Here is a 15,070-nt window from a genome sequence, read left to right on the forward strand (position 1 = left end):
CGACCATATTTCCCGCGATTTGGGACAAAATCGCCCCCCGTGTGTACGCACCTTTACAGTATAAAAATAAAGCAACCAGTATTTACCCTGCACAGAAACAATTAAAAACCCAAATCTAACTCTCTCTGCACATGTTACATCTGCCGCACCTGCAGTGCAGCATGGTTTTGTCCAATGGTTTTCTCCCATGATCCACAACCATAATGACTTCTGATGAAGTGTAAACTCAGGGTGTGTCTGTGTCCATGGGATATGGCAGGTGTAGGGACACCAGATGCTGTGGAACTACACATACCAGCATTTCTTGACACAGTTTTGCTTTTAATCCATGATAAAAGTGAGGAAGGTCATGCTGAGATCTGTAGTGCCACAGGTTGCCTACTCATCTGATAAGGGGATATAGATTGTAAGCTCTGTTTGAGCAGGGACTGATGAAATATTCTCTGTAAGGTGATGTGTAAAACACGTGCACTATATAAATAACATGAAATAAATGTAATTCTCGTTTATCAAACGACCGCGCATGCTCTGCCAGTAGCGATATGTAATCTGTAGGTGCAGGGTGTTTGAATTACTGTCACCCTCTTCTTTGAGGCCTAGCCTCGACTGACAGCCCAGGTCTCCTTCCCCCTACCCCTTCTGGTGATAATACCTAGCCAACATTCATGAACGTAACTTGATAGCTCTTTATTGAGTGACACTGTCCTATATTCCATTTCAAGATGCTGACATATACCCAGGATTCGAACCCATCTCCTGTGGCACCGCAGTCAGTCACCGGTTACTATTCCCATTCATAATCCACTTGGGGCCGTAAATTATGAAAAAGTCCAAAAAAACTTTTCAAATCCATGTCAACATTATGCTTGTCAACCTTTTTGGCTACGTCAGCCATATGTATGTTCACCATAGGTTGATGACCTATTGACTGTCCTCCTTCACACGGTCAGCCACCCGGATTCTCCGTGCAGCACATAGTGCCACTCTAACAGTATGGTTCTAATGGGTTAGTATGCTACTGGACTGGAGGCGCCATACGTAACACATACTACAATATAAAGCCTATATAGCATACACTATGGACCTTATTCAGGTCTGTATGCTTCCATGCGAAATCGCATGCGATATTTGCAACTGCGCGTGCGTTGCCGCATTTCTGCGCATATGCCAGGTGTGTGCAGCCACGCAAACAAACTGTTCACCGGAGTCACGCACCCAACGTTGTGGGCGTGGTGGGATGGCGGGCCCGGGGGACTCGCCCATGGGAACATTTAACGCTGGGTGTTTCCATGGTAATCGCCAGGTGACGCGGCCAGCTGAAATCACCGGATGTCGGCTGCCCACCCATTTCAATCCGAAAGGGCACGCATATATGAGACCTGACAGTCACTTTGGTACTCTTTACCTAGAAGGGCGCCCATCGCGGGCATCGCATGCACTAAAAAATCGCATGCGATGCGACCAACGCGATGCCCGCGATTTCCCATAGGGAACAATGTTAAATGCCCCAATTGACCCGATTTTCCTGTTCAATGTCTCAATTGACCCTATTTTCCATAGGAAATAATGTTAAGTGACCCACAGAGGCCAAATAGGCAACCTGAAGTGTGAAATGGCCCCCACAATTGTTAACGCCACCCCACGATCAACGTGAACCCGAAGCATGGCGAGCGCAGCGAGCCCGCGAGGGGCGGCGGTACGCGTCCTACGACCTTTTCATACCCCCACTATCCACGTCGGCGTGGAGTTGAGAATAGAAAGTGTGGCGAGCGCAGTGAGCCACCGAGCCCGAAGCGTGGCGAGCCCCGCGAGGGGACGCGGACACCTTCACAGGTATACGCGTCCCCTCGTGGGCTTCACAGCTGTCCGCGTCCCCTCGCACTTCAGGGTGCCTATTTGGCCTCTGTGGCCCATTTAACATTGTTTCCTATGGAAAATCGGGTCAATTGAGACATTGAACAGGAAAATCGGATCAATTGGGACATTTAACATTGTTCCCTATGGGAAATCGCGGGCATCGCGTCGGTCGCATCGCGTGCGATTTTTTGGTCGCATGCGATGCGACCGACGCGATTTTTTTTTTACTAACGATGCCCACGATCAAAATCGTGGGCGCCCTTCTAGGTAAAGAGTACCGTCACTTTATATATACGTGTGCACGCACCATATCTTTCGATGGTCGTGACCATGAAAAGATGTGGGTGTCCCCCAGCAGCCTGCCAATGGATGTTTATGTTAAACATCCGTTCGCGGCCAGTGTGTGCGAACACACGCTGCAAATAGGTGGCGCCCCAGGCCACCTTTCGCAAGGCGGGGTTTGGTGGACTCGCAAGGCTGCAAATTCGCAACCAGAATAACCCCCTATATACATATAATAGAACTGTCATTTTTACTCGACGTGTATGATGGAGTCAAGAATGGCTCGATGTTAGTATGAGTATGGACCATAGGGTGGACCACTATTGGTCGACAGTCAAAATGATGACACATGAAAAAGGTTGACATGCATAAAATTGAATAAAAAAAGAAGTCGACACAAGCAATAGGTCAAAATGAAAAAAGGTCACCCTGAGTTTTTCATGGCTTTTTTGGGGTGTCTATGTCAACATAAGTCGACATGGTCACCGTATAAGTGTCTGCATGGCTCACTATGCTTCAGGCACGGGGCCTCGCCACACTATTTTATTCTTCCTCTATGTCCAAGTGGATAGTTCAGTATGAAAAACATTTAATATTAATACTTTACAATGATAGAACTCAATGTTGTAGAACTTGTTGATTGTCATCTTATCCAACCACAAGCTACTGTTCACTGTTATCAGATGTGTAGGGTTTGCAAACTCTCTGCCAAGTTCCTGATGATTATGCCAAGTTCCTGATAATTAACAGAGAGGAATCTGGCAGAAGACGCTGTACCACGGCACACCGTGTATGGGCCATTGTCCATGTGTGGCATAGACAAACTTTTACTTACTGGTGCCAGGGCTGGTTCTACCATTAGGCAGCTGCCCAAGGCCACCAGCCACCGGCTTGGGGGAGCCTGATTACACACGTGAGCCAGGCCCAGATTCTGTTTTATTACTGTTGAGGTACTAGACCCTCCTTATTTCTCCGACACCTTGTGAGCTGGAAAGGTGGCCCCCGAAGTGAAGGCAACAATCCCTGCCATGTTGGCGTCTTATGTGAGTACCACAGGACTGCAGTGAAAGTCAGGCTCCGCTCTTCCACAGAAGCCATGTTCAAACGAAGACACTACACCTGCGATTGGCTGATGCAAGTGCGGATGGTGGTCATGATGGTACACCGATGGTTGACTACCTAGAACCACCGGTGGAGTTAAACCACACTTCAGGCAAGGTTACTCTTCCCAGTAGTAGTCCATGTGGATAAAGGTGGACCATTGTCACCATTCGGACCTATTTGTATGTTAGCCATATACATTAGGGTTGATCTTTTGACTAGCTTGACGCGGCCTTTCCATCGACTGGAACCCAAGACTTCTTAGGACCCTATATAAAAAGGATCACGGCGGCACAGGTGTGATTCGGACAAGCAATTTTGAAAACAATAACGTTTATTAATAAACATTTACAAACACATTATTTTTTTGTGTGTGTATTCAAGTTAAAAAGCCTGGTCCTAAAATATCCCAACAACCCCTGAAAACGTCACATTCCGATAGGCCCTTCATATGGGTCTGACAGTGTATATAGTACACAGGAGCTTTCGCAGAGGTACAGTAAATGTATTCTCATCGTGAATTAATATTGATGATAATGCAGCCTATGACATCACTATAATTTAGGGACATCATCGAGGAATGGATAACAACGTGCACGATTCCGCAGTTACGCCACCCTCAGCGCTGTTCTACTCATCCGGAAGAGGCGGGACAGTAATGTTCTCTTTTTAAACTTTGATAATGTAATGAGATCCCTAAAGAACCGGGATTAGCTAACATGATCCCACAACAGAGTTTGCTCTCAGAGTTCTACTTGAAATGTTTCTATCAGTCTTTTAAACGGTCATTTTCTGCTTTCACTTAGCATCGGCCCATTTCAGAGAGGGCCTGACTTGTGTGTAGATATGCCCCGCCCCCGAGGTTCTGGTGATGTTCTGAGAAAGGGGGGAGCACATGCCGGCCCCTGAGCAGGCTTCATGGGGTGGGAGGGCTGACCACCTGGGCTGGGGAAGGATAAGGCTACAAGAAGATGTAAACTTGAGACATCTGTTGGGAAAAAAGACACAAGAATAAAAAATATTATAGGAAAATAAAGGGAACATATAACCTCTGGTGTGATTTATGTTATATTATTTAAGCTGCTCAATTCCTGTCCATATCTCTCCTCCCTGGCTCCTTAGAAAATATATATTATTTGAATAATACCCTTAAAACTTAAAAATGATATGACATATAAGTTTTGCATAAACTTGCTTGCGCGTCCCCGTCAGCAAGGCGGAGGGAAACGGCTTCCCTGGCCGTCTCCACTTTAGGGAGAGTGGCGGTAGACTGGGAGAGCTGTGGGGGAGCACTGGAGGTCGGCGGAGGGCTCGGACAGAACGGGGTTCACGAGCATCTCATGCGCGCACCCCCTTCTGTCGGCTGGCGCGCGGCGGTGACCATGTCAACCTTTTTCATGTGTTGCCTGTCATCCAACAGTGGCCAGAAAAATGGTCAACATGAAAATGGACAACACAATTTTTTGTGTATGTTTTTCTATTTCTGGGACACATTAGTTGAAATGTGTAAACTCAGAAGCAGGCTCTGTGCATGCTTAAGACAAGGTGAGAGGGGCCTGGAGGGATACAGAGAGGAGTTGAAGATGCTTGAGGGACACAGGGCATGGAGTTGCTGAAGGAGCACCGTCAGTGAGCTACTCGAATAACAGAGACAGATATGTGTATAAGGGGCACTACTGTGGGTTACTACTGCTGTGGGCATTATGTGTAAGGGCATTACTAGTGTGGCCCTTGTGTATAAGCGACACTACTGTGTTGCAAACATGTATAAGGAGTACTACTGTGCAGCGTGAATGATGGGCGCTACTGTGTGTTGTAACGTGAATAAGCGGCACTACTTTGTGGTATAATATGAATAAGGGGCATTTGATAAAGTATTGGAGGCAGGGCACAAATGTATAGTTTGCAGAGGGTGCTGAAAACCTTGGCACTGGCCTGGGCTCTGCCAAATTGGGGGGGGGGGGGAGTCAGTGTCAGGGGAAATCAGTTCTACCACCTCTCTAGGACCACTTTAAGCCCTGAGTACAGTGATCCCTAGCACAAAATACTGTACATACTCTCTGTGGGGTTGCATACAGTCGGACTGATGTCTTAGCACGGACCCATACCGCGTATTTTTGAATACAGTGCATATGCAGAAGCATCTCGTTGTGTATGTCTGTCCCATTCTGAGTCTGACGGAACTTGGCTGTATCTCTCTTTCCACGAAAAGGGGTTTTACGGGATTGGAAGTGGGCAGTGACAATGTGATCACATGTAACCACCGTGACTTGTGAGAGTGTCACTGTCAAAGAGCATAAATCGAATAGTCCGTGCGAGTGTCCGGGGAAAGGGAGTCTGTGATTGATCTCTTGCACAGGGATGGTGCCCGTCTTTACTAATGATGTGACCAGTGAGAAAATGTATGGGCAGCACAGGTTTCCCACATGCTCACATGCAAATGGTTTCTCACATAAGGTACTAAATCATATAGATTGTAAGCTTGCGAGCAGGGCCCTCCTACCACTACCGCGGTTTGTTACTACCCAGTTTATTTAGTCACTGTTGTTTTCAATTGTAAAGCACAATGGAATATGCTGCTCTATATAAGAACCTGTAAATAAGTAATAAACCAGGCCCGTAAATGCATCCTCTTTGTGTGCTACTGGGAATCAGCCCAATATATTCGGTTTGATGTTCTAATATTTTTTTTACTGCTAATTTATTATTTAAATAACATTTTAAATAACTATTTCCACATTTTTTTTTATCTTATTATACAAAAAATAAAATAAAAACAAACAAATGCAAGAATTGGTTGTATAATCTAAATAGTAATATATCTGTTAATCATTTGTAAGAAAAGAAAATACAAACTAATTAATTTCTCACAAATCACATTGTATCAACCAATTTTAAGGCAATAATCCTATATTCATAATCTCAGTGACTAGAATAGCTATTTATTAACCCCATTTGAATATCCTGCCATTTACTATGCTACAACATGGGACCATGATGGAATTAATTGAAATTTATTTAACACAAAGTACTCAATAATTTGTCCAAAATAAAAAAAAATAAACAAATGAAGCCAACCATCTGTCAAAATGAATCTGGAACAAGAAACTAAAAAAAGCTTATTGCATTATACCCCTTTTTACAACAAAATCCCTGATCCGAGCCGGTATTTGGAACGTGGTTCTAAGCCAGGTTGGATCCGGGATTTGCACCGTTTACACTGCGGTGCCGACCCGCAGTGTAAACGGGTGCGGCGCTTGGAGATGTGAGCGCCGGAACCCGGACTGCCAGGCTGGGTTAAGCTGCTGGGCTGCCCCCAGTCTCCGCGCACCCCCTCTAGCCCCCGTCCGCGAGGTGAATGGATGCCGCACACAGATTACCTGAAAAACAAACAGTTTGTGGATCTGTGCACTGATTTTGAGAACCGCTGGCCTAATAAGATTAAAATTGAACTCTCCAGCCACCACAATGCTAAGCACTAGGCCTGGATCAGTCACAATAAATTCTCAATGTCTTCTGAGATTTGGTGGTAGTGGCAATTTTGGCAAGAAGACTGGACTCAAATGCCAATGTCTAGATCTACAATACTGATAGACACTTATTAAATTGATTCTGAGCTATAATTGTTAAAGTTAGTTCCACCAAGTGTTAACTGTCGGTGGTTGATTGCTCACGCAGTCAGTTATTTTAAGGGTTTATTTTATTTTTTATTTGTTTTTTTTTTGTTTGTTTTTTTGGGGGGGGGCGATTTACAACTATTTGGATTAAAATTGTTTTGGCACTTTATAAAGTTCTCAACGCACTGTGAAAAAGCTTTTATTGCCACTGTACAATAGCTATAAGTAAATATGTTAATTAAAAAAATATTCTCTCAATTATAGAATGTTTCTCAAATGATCTGGTTTTGTAAATTTTATATCTAATTCTACTAAATAATATTTTTATTTATTTTAAATATGTAACTAAACATTCTGCCTTAAATAAAAAATGGAAGTGCAAATTAATTTTTTACATTTTTGTACAAAGTGGTTTTACCTTTTACCTTCAGTAATATACCATTACTTTTTTGGTTGTTGCCTACACTTTTTATATAAATACCTCACCATTTAACTAGTAAACATAAATATCAATAAGTATATTCAAATTTGATCTATATTTATCTACATAAAGGTTAATTCTTTGAAATAGTTTACATACTTTTTTTAAACCTATACTTTCTACTTAAATTGCTATTTTTTTTAACATTGTCAGCAATTGATTCACTGAAGTTCTGTATTCTGTCTTTACCCCAAAAAAAAAAAAAAATATTTGAAAAAAAAAAAAAAAAATTGTAACAATGAAATCAGTAAGATATTTTTAAAACAAGCCATCATGTTAGTAAAAATCATTTTGGTGAAAATTATTACTAAGAAATTACCAGACAATTTAAAAAGGTCATATACTAATTTCAACATTATCATCTTGACTGATTTATATATTATATCTTTATGAAATTAAGGGAAAAAAATAAATTACAACATGCTTAAACCAAAAAATAACATTGTACTTTAAGAAAGAACTAAGTTATTTTAGATTTTATAACTGTAAAATAAATAGTTATAGTTTTACTCACCTAAGAATAAAGCTCACAGCCGTCCACAGGAGAGGACGAGATAATTCACCAGGAGTATAATTCGGACAATGGAAAACAAACAAGTTTATAATGATTAGATCAGTTATAAATTGTGGTGACATATAACATGATCTCTACTGTACAACTGACATACCAAGCAAATGTATTTCAACCCAACTACAGCTTATTGTCCACACAACAAAGGGCTTTAAAAACATTTATATGGGTGGGTGACTACCAAGCCGGCATGCCCTTCTCATTGCAATCCCATCATATTTTATACTGTAGTATGTTTAGTCTGTGCTGTGTTTTATTATTTCCAGTCATTTCTACCCTGCCAAGCTCAAACTGGCATCGGACCTCGGTGTCTAACAAGTCCTCTAATATAGAGCTGTAGTCCCATTTTCAAACATACCGTAAGAAAATAATCTTTAGCATCGAAGGCGGTACTTGCAGAAACGTAGTGTGAAACAAAGAATTTCATTGTGTTCATTGCTTCTCAATGCTTTTTAAATATTACAAGTCCAGAACAGGCATAGTATGGACAGAGAGGCGCTATCTCAGTCAGTACTAACACCATATTAACTATGCCCACACATCATATTTTTTTATGTTTTTTTTAATTATTTTTATTTTTTTATTTTATATAATTTAATGACTTTTTACATCTAATTTACCAATTATTATTGTATTAAATTCCTCAAGCACACCCAAATCTATTTTATAAAAATATTGTGTCTCCCAGATGTGCATGTTAAACCATTGTGTCTCTCTAGCATCTTACTTATTGAAAAACTGGTAATTTTCTACCCTTTATTGAAGCAACTTTGACCCCGGCAGTTCTGACACTTGCAAAATCTTTCTAGAATAACTTTGTGAAGCATGCTGTTTAACAAAAAAAAAAACTTTCATCTTCCAACTGGGAAAAACTTGCCTATAAAATTATGTCCTTTTTATAATGTAAAAAAAAAAACAGTTCAAAGAAGCAATTTCGTGAGTTGAGCGGTACACAGTTGTATTAGTATATATTTGTAGGCCCCATAGCAAAAGTTTTGAAAAGGGCCCCTATGTACCACCCAATGGTATATAAAAGGGTATATGGCACATACTACTTTGAGAGGGAAGGTGGCCCCTCTGAACTGTAGGCCCCATAGCAGCTGTACTCCCTGCACCTATGGTAGCTACACCCCTGTATATAACACATGTAAATGTGACAGGGAAGGTGGCCCCTCTCAGCTGTAGGCCCCATAGCAGCTGCACTCCCTGCGCCTATGGTAGCTACACCCCTGTATATAACACATGTAAATGTGACAGGGAAGGTGGCCCCTCTCAGCTCTGGGCCCCATAGCAGCTGCACTCCCTACACCTATTGTAATTACACACTGGGCTGTACACATATAAAAAAATGTTTAATTCCCTGACTCTTTGTGCGAAAAAAAGTAGACGGCTTATATCCTGTTGTGATCATTTTAACGTGTATAAATATTGAATGTGTCTGCCTCTACCTCTTCTATTTGTCTCTTCCTTTTGTGCTGCAAAACACTGACATTGAACGCAACTGGAAGTTACTGTACATCTGATATCCAGAGGAAAGTTACAGCCACTGAGAAGAAAGAAATGTTTTTGTGACTATAACGTAAATAAAAAAAGAAAACCATACAGTAATCTATGTGAACAGAACACATGTCCCTCTGGAGTAACAATGCGGAGTGTCACAATGGAGTGTAACAGAATGTGGGAAATGGACAATGTATTAATAAGCCCCGAAACGGTTTCCATGCAAAAAAACCTTCTTATTTATGGGGTATACGTATTTAAATTTTAAGAGTCTACTCTTCCGTAGCTTTGCAGTTTTTATGTTATTGAACTTCTCCCTGCTGTAACTTGTCCCAGATTTCTGACATTATTAAATGAGGTAATTGTTAAACGGTCAACTTTGTTGTGGTGCAGACGACACTGGCGATGTGTAGCTACAAATAAATCCTCACAAAGCACAGAGCAAATACAACGTTCTCAAGGCACTTACTTAATGCTAATAGGGTTTTTTTTTTTTTAATTGTGCTTATAATTAGTTATGGTTCAGTCTATCATATCAGTCTTATTAGATCAGTCTTTCGTGTCTATCCATGCTGTTAAAATGACCATTAATTTAATTCTGCACAGAAGTCTGATAAACACTTGGTACACATCCATCTGGGTAGAACCTTTCTCTAAAACATTCCATACGTTCTTCTAAAACAACCTGTGTCAACTCAACATCCAATTTGCTTTGACTGTTTTGTGTACCTAGTACCTCCTTGTAGTTATAGTTTTGTTTGTTCTTTATGCTCATACAGTTAAGTCGTCTGAGCGCGCCCTGCTGCTCGCTTTACTTAACCTACTTAGGGACCTAGAGTCGGGAATCAATTCAAAACTCAGCAAAGGCAGGTTTGGGCATGGGTCTTCTGGTTCACAAACAATTGATCTCAGAGGTATAGGTTCAAGAAACCCATGTTGCAAGGGGGTATGTTCTGAGCCAGCATCATCTGAGAAAGCCCTTGATGAAGGACACTCATATGGGGCCTGTTCAAAATGTGTTTGGGAAGTGGCTTGTTCATTTTGTACTTCTTCAGAGGCTGCAAGTGGGGCAACAGTGTCTGCTGGGGGTTCAAAGTATGGATTATCTAACTGTGTGTGATTAGTGTTTGCTTGGGAAGGTGTTTGCTCAGAGGACATAGGCTCAGAACCAGCTTGAGAGGGAGCACGGTCTGAAGGTGCGTGCTCAGACGTCGCTCGGGACAGAGCTCGCTCTGAGGGCGCTCGTTCAAAGGGAGCATTCTCAGAACCTGCTCTTGAAAGAGCTCGTACCGAGGATGCACGCTCAGTAGGGGCATGCTCGGAAGTTGCTCGAGAAGGAGCACGGTCTGTGGGTGCGCGCTCAGAGGCAGCAGTCTCAGACATTGCCCGAGAGTGAGCGCGCTCATAAGGGGCAATTCTGTAAGCAGCGCGGGAAAATGCTCGCTCTGAAAGTGCATGCTCAGAAGGGGCTCTCTCAGAGAGTGCGCTGTTAGAAGGTATTCTAGCAGAAGCTGCACACTCAGAAGGAGCCCGTTCGGAAGCTGCATGCTCAGAAGCCATGCAGGATGGTGCTCTTTCTGATAGTGCGCGCTCAGAGGGGGCACGCACTGAATGGGTACGCTCAGAAGGAGTTTGCTCTAAGGTCTCAGCCACTTGAACTTTCACCACCTCTTGTTCTTCAGACTGACGATAGGAGGGAAGAGTTTCATCATAGGCTTTGGAGATGTCTTCTAGTAGGCCTGTGCTGCCTTTTTCATAACTGTTAAAATGAGCTGGGAGGGAGCTCGCTTCTAATCCGACCTCTGTCATTGGGTAGAAATGGGAGGAAACCTTTTCTTCCTCTAATAACTTGTATCCTTTGGACTTTGGAATGGAGGATATGGTGATGGAGTGCAGAGGCTTCTGAGAAACTTCTCCCAGCAGCTGGTGAGGCTGTTGGTCCGTGGTCCTGCGGAATGCAAGACGGATCTTTTTCCAGCCCAAGTGACTGATCTCTATCACATTGAGAAAGAGAGATAGTGCAGCCACAGCTAACATGAACATAATAAACACCGTTTTTTCTGTTGGCCTGGAGACGAAGCAGTCAACTGTGTTTGGGCAAGGCCACCGACTACAACGGTAGAGAGGAAGGATCCTGAAGCCATAAAGGAAGTATTGGCCCACCACAAAGCCAACCTCAAAAAGAGTTTTGAAGATAATGTGGCAGATATAGGTTCTCAAAAGGGTTCCCTCCAAGCGAAACTTCTTCATCCCTTTAGTACTGGTTTCCTTAGTGGTTCGTATACTCCCTTGATCAGGAGCCAATGGCAGCCTCTCTTCATTCATTTCCTGCTGCCTACTCATTTCCGCATCCTCACGCTCCTTCCGTTTCTCCTCCATCCGAACATGGTGCACAGCATGCCCTACGTACACTAGGGATGGTGTGGAGACAAAGATGATCTGCAGGACCCACAGCCGGATGTGGGATAGGGGGAAGGCCTCATCATAGCAGACATTTTCACAGCCAGGCTGCTGAGTGTTGCATACAAAATCAGACTGTTCATCCCCCCACACAAACTCAGCAGCAGTTCCCAAAATAAGGATCCGAAAAATGAACAGGACCGTCAGCCAGACTCTACCAATTACGGTGGAGTGTTCATTCACCTCCTCCAAAATATTCCCCAAAAAACTCCAGTCTCCCATTATCTAGCGGCTGTAAGGAAAAAACACACACAAAAAAAAACATACAAACATAAACAAAATGTTAGTGAATTATTTCAGAGAAAACCACAAACATACTAAAAAAATTTACACTGCAATTTTTTTTTTTTTTTAAACAAAGTCTAATTTAACTAAATATCAGCCTCTCAGAATGATTATTTTACATATATAATATATAATTTATAGATATATTCATATACAGTTCCAAAACTGCTGGCACTCACACATAATCAGACATCCGGCCCTGGTGCCTGAAGAAACATGCTGAATCCAAAGGGAATGACGGCACTCCAGAGATGTATATTTGGATGCAAATAATGGAAGGGTATTATACAAGCTTTTGGGTATAGAGCTTTAGGATTGTGTCCCAATGACGGGGTTAAACTCCAAAAGCTTGTGTAATACACTCCTATTTTTTTTTTTACACAAACACATATATATTATATATATATAAATAATTATGCCTCTGATGTGCTGTTATCCCCTTTGGATTATATATACATACATACACACATGTATTTATATACATGTATAATAATTTAATGGCACTGAAGATGCTGATGTATTGGAGTGCCAGTACATGTGGAAATATATTTACGTACATATACACATAGTTTAATGGCAGCAAAGTAAAAGTAAATATTACAGAATTAATACTTTCCACAACTAGTAGACTATAAACATACCATACCTAATACAGCATATCCAATTTACATATATCTATAGTTATCACCAACATATTTTTTGCATTCAGAGGTTCCACATTCTTAAGATAATTGAATATTCTCAGTGCCTGGGTCGAAATACTGACTCGTCTCAAGTTTCTATTTTTTTTTTAATTTGCATTTAAACAAGTCATTTAAACCCAAATAAAAAAAAAAAAATTGTAAAGCTGTGTCATATTAACATATTAATTATACAACAGCATGAAATTCCAATCAAAAATATCCAGTTTTGCCATAGAATATCAAAGCACCATTCACAAATAAGTATACACCAAAAATAGATAGATTCAAGTAAATCTTCATGGGGTGTCTCAATTTAAAATTGATTTAAATAAAATCTAATTATAAACCTAAACCAACTTCGACGAGGAACAAGTGCATACAAAACCACATGTACAACAGTTTCAGTCCGAGACACATGTGCAATCCTATAGATTATCTATGTAGTCCAAAACCTAAAGTCAACAAAACAAAGACTAGAGAACACAAGAAGTCATATGAAATTACTGCAAATATGTATAATGTGGGCAACTTGCCACAGTGAGAACTCCAGTGAAGACTCCGTCCCCTCTCTTGGCACTCGGCTGGCAAAACTGAACCTTTGTCTCTGCCCTTTCCTACCTAAAGTCCCAAACTTACCGCACGACTGAGCAGATGTGACTCAATCTACCCTGATGGGTGGGTTTTAGTGTCCTGCGATATTTAAGCCGGGAGCTAGACTGCCTTTATGAAAGAGTGACAATCGGTGACGTGGTGGACAATAGGCAAGGCCGGGGTAGAGATTGCAGCGGGATGTAGGAATGTATGGGATACGGGAGGGAGGAGGTAAAGGTGTGGACTTATGGCCATACGTAAAGGTCACAGAGTGCTGTGTGTTAACCTTTCACATGACAACGAAGGCAACACGCGTGTCACAGGATTAAACAAAATGTAAAAAATAAAATTGTAATATATGTAATAGGAACACATTTAAATATGATATAAATCGTATAAGAAGGACAAAACTGTGCCTAATTTTATATTTGCAATTTCATCTATCTATCTATCTATCTATCTATCTATCTATCTATATATATATATATATATATATATATATATATATATCTGTCAATGTTGAGCATATAGCAGTTCAGGTTTTCTCCTAACTGCTAACATTCTAAGTATATATGATGCACCAGCCTTTAGCCCTAAAAGGTCAGTTATTTTGTAACTTGTTTCCAAAGAGAAATCCTGAAAACATGAGCTGCTGCAATGACTGAAGTCTTGGAGTCAGAAAAACCTGTAGTTAGCAGTGCATACATAATATTTCTTATCTCATCGTGTGGCTGCTGACTGGCTGTCAATTCTCATATACTCAACAGTTAGGTGAGAGCAACCATAACCTACAGAATATACCCTTTAGTAGTCGCTGAACCATTACAACTGGTCCTAATGATGTTACTGCATCATTATATGTACGTATCTGTTATTATTGTACATACATACAATAACGCACCACAAACCCCTTTATTAAGATCACAGGTTTTCCAGATCTAAAGGTGGCCATACACACGCAGATTTATCTGCAGATCTGTCTGGTTGGAACAAAAACATGGTTATGGATGAGAGCAAATGACAGTTGACCATTTGCTTGGAAATGCTGGAAAACTGACAAACTGTCACTGATCCATAACCATGTTTTTGTTACAACCAGCCAGATCTGAAGATAAATCTTACTAGTGTATGGGCACCTTAACTCTGCAAATGTTACATCTGCACCACCTGCAGTGCAGAATGGTTTTGCCCATTTGCACACTTTTTTGCTTTGCTAACATATCTGAATCCGGACCCTCATCTTGAATTGCGCGGCTGATATTTTATGTGTTTTATGTAGAAGAATTAGCATTTTGTGCACTAAAAAAAAAAAAGTTCCCCGATCATTTCCTCTTAAGGTGGCCATACACTAGTAAGATTTATCTTCAGATCTGGCTGGTTGGAACAAAAACATGGTTATGGATGAGTGACCGTTTGTCAGTTTTCCATCATTTCCAAGCAAATGGTCAACTGTCATTTGCTCTCATCCATAACCATGTTTTTGCTCCAACCAGCCAGATCTGAAGATAAATCTGCCTGTGTATGGCCACCTTTACTTACAAACAGCAGCGTTCCTTGTAATCCAGAGAGCGAGCTTTGTGCTAACTCCCTTTCGGCTGATGCGCTGTGACAATGCTTTTGCTGACCGCGCGGGCACACAGCT

At 41.5% G+C, this 15,070-nt stretch overlaps 1 protein-coding gene across 1 annotated transcript; it reads right to left on the bottom strand.

Moving 5' to 3' along the window:
• Positions 1–4,201: 4,201 nt before the first annotated feature.
• On the bottom strand, positions 4,202–12,091 carry GJA8 (gap junction protein alpha 8). Its single transcript, XM_083170655.1, has 3 exons — positions 10,895–12,091; positions 10,457–10,768; positions 4,202–4,228 (listed from the first exon to the last, which is right to left on the bottom strand). Exons 1-3 carry the CDS (start codon positions 12,089–12,091, stop codon positions 4,202–4,204), a joined length of 1,536 nt encoding a protein of 511 aa, XP_083026781.1.
• Between the last annotated feature and the right edge of the window lie 2,979 nt (positions 12,092–15,070).

Source organism: Crinia signifera, chromosome 2 (assembly GCF_055691185.1).
Source record: "Crinia signifera chromosome 2, ASM5569118v1, whole genome shotgun sequence".
Taxonomy (NCBI): domain Eukaryota; kingdom Metazoa; phylum Chordata; class Amphibia; order Anura; family Myobatrachidae; genus Crinia; species Crinia signifera.

Excerpts from the sequence above, each read along its gene's own strand:
- GJA8 (XM_083170655.1), bottom strand. The coding sequence starts at position 12,091 with ATGGGAGACTGGAGTTTTTTGGGGAATATTTTGGAGGAGGTGAATGAA. Across the intron at positions 10,769-10,894 it reads CTAGAATACCTTCTAACAGC|CGCGCACCCACAGACCGTGC; the intron begins GCACTCTCTGAG and ends GCTGCCTCTGAG. Across the intron at positions 4,229-10,456 it reads CACTTGCAGCCTCTGAAGAA|ATGTCTCAAGTTTACATCTT; the intron begins GTACAAAATGAA and ends TTTTCCCAACAG.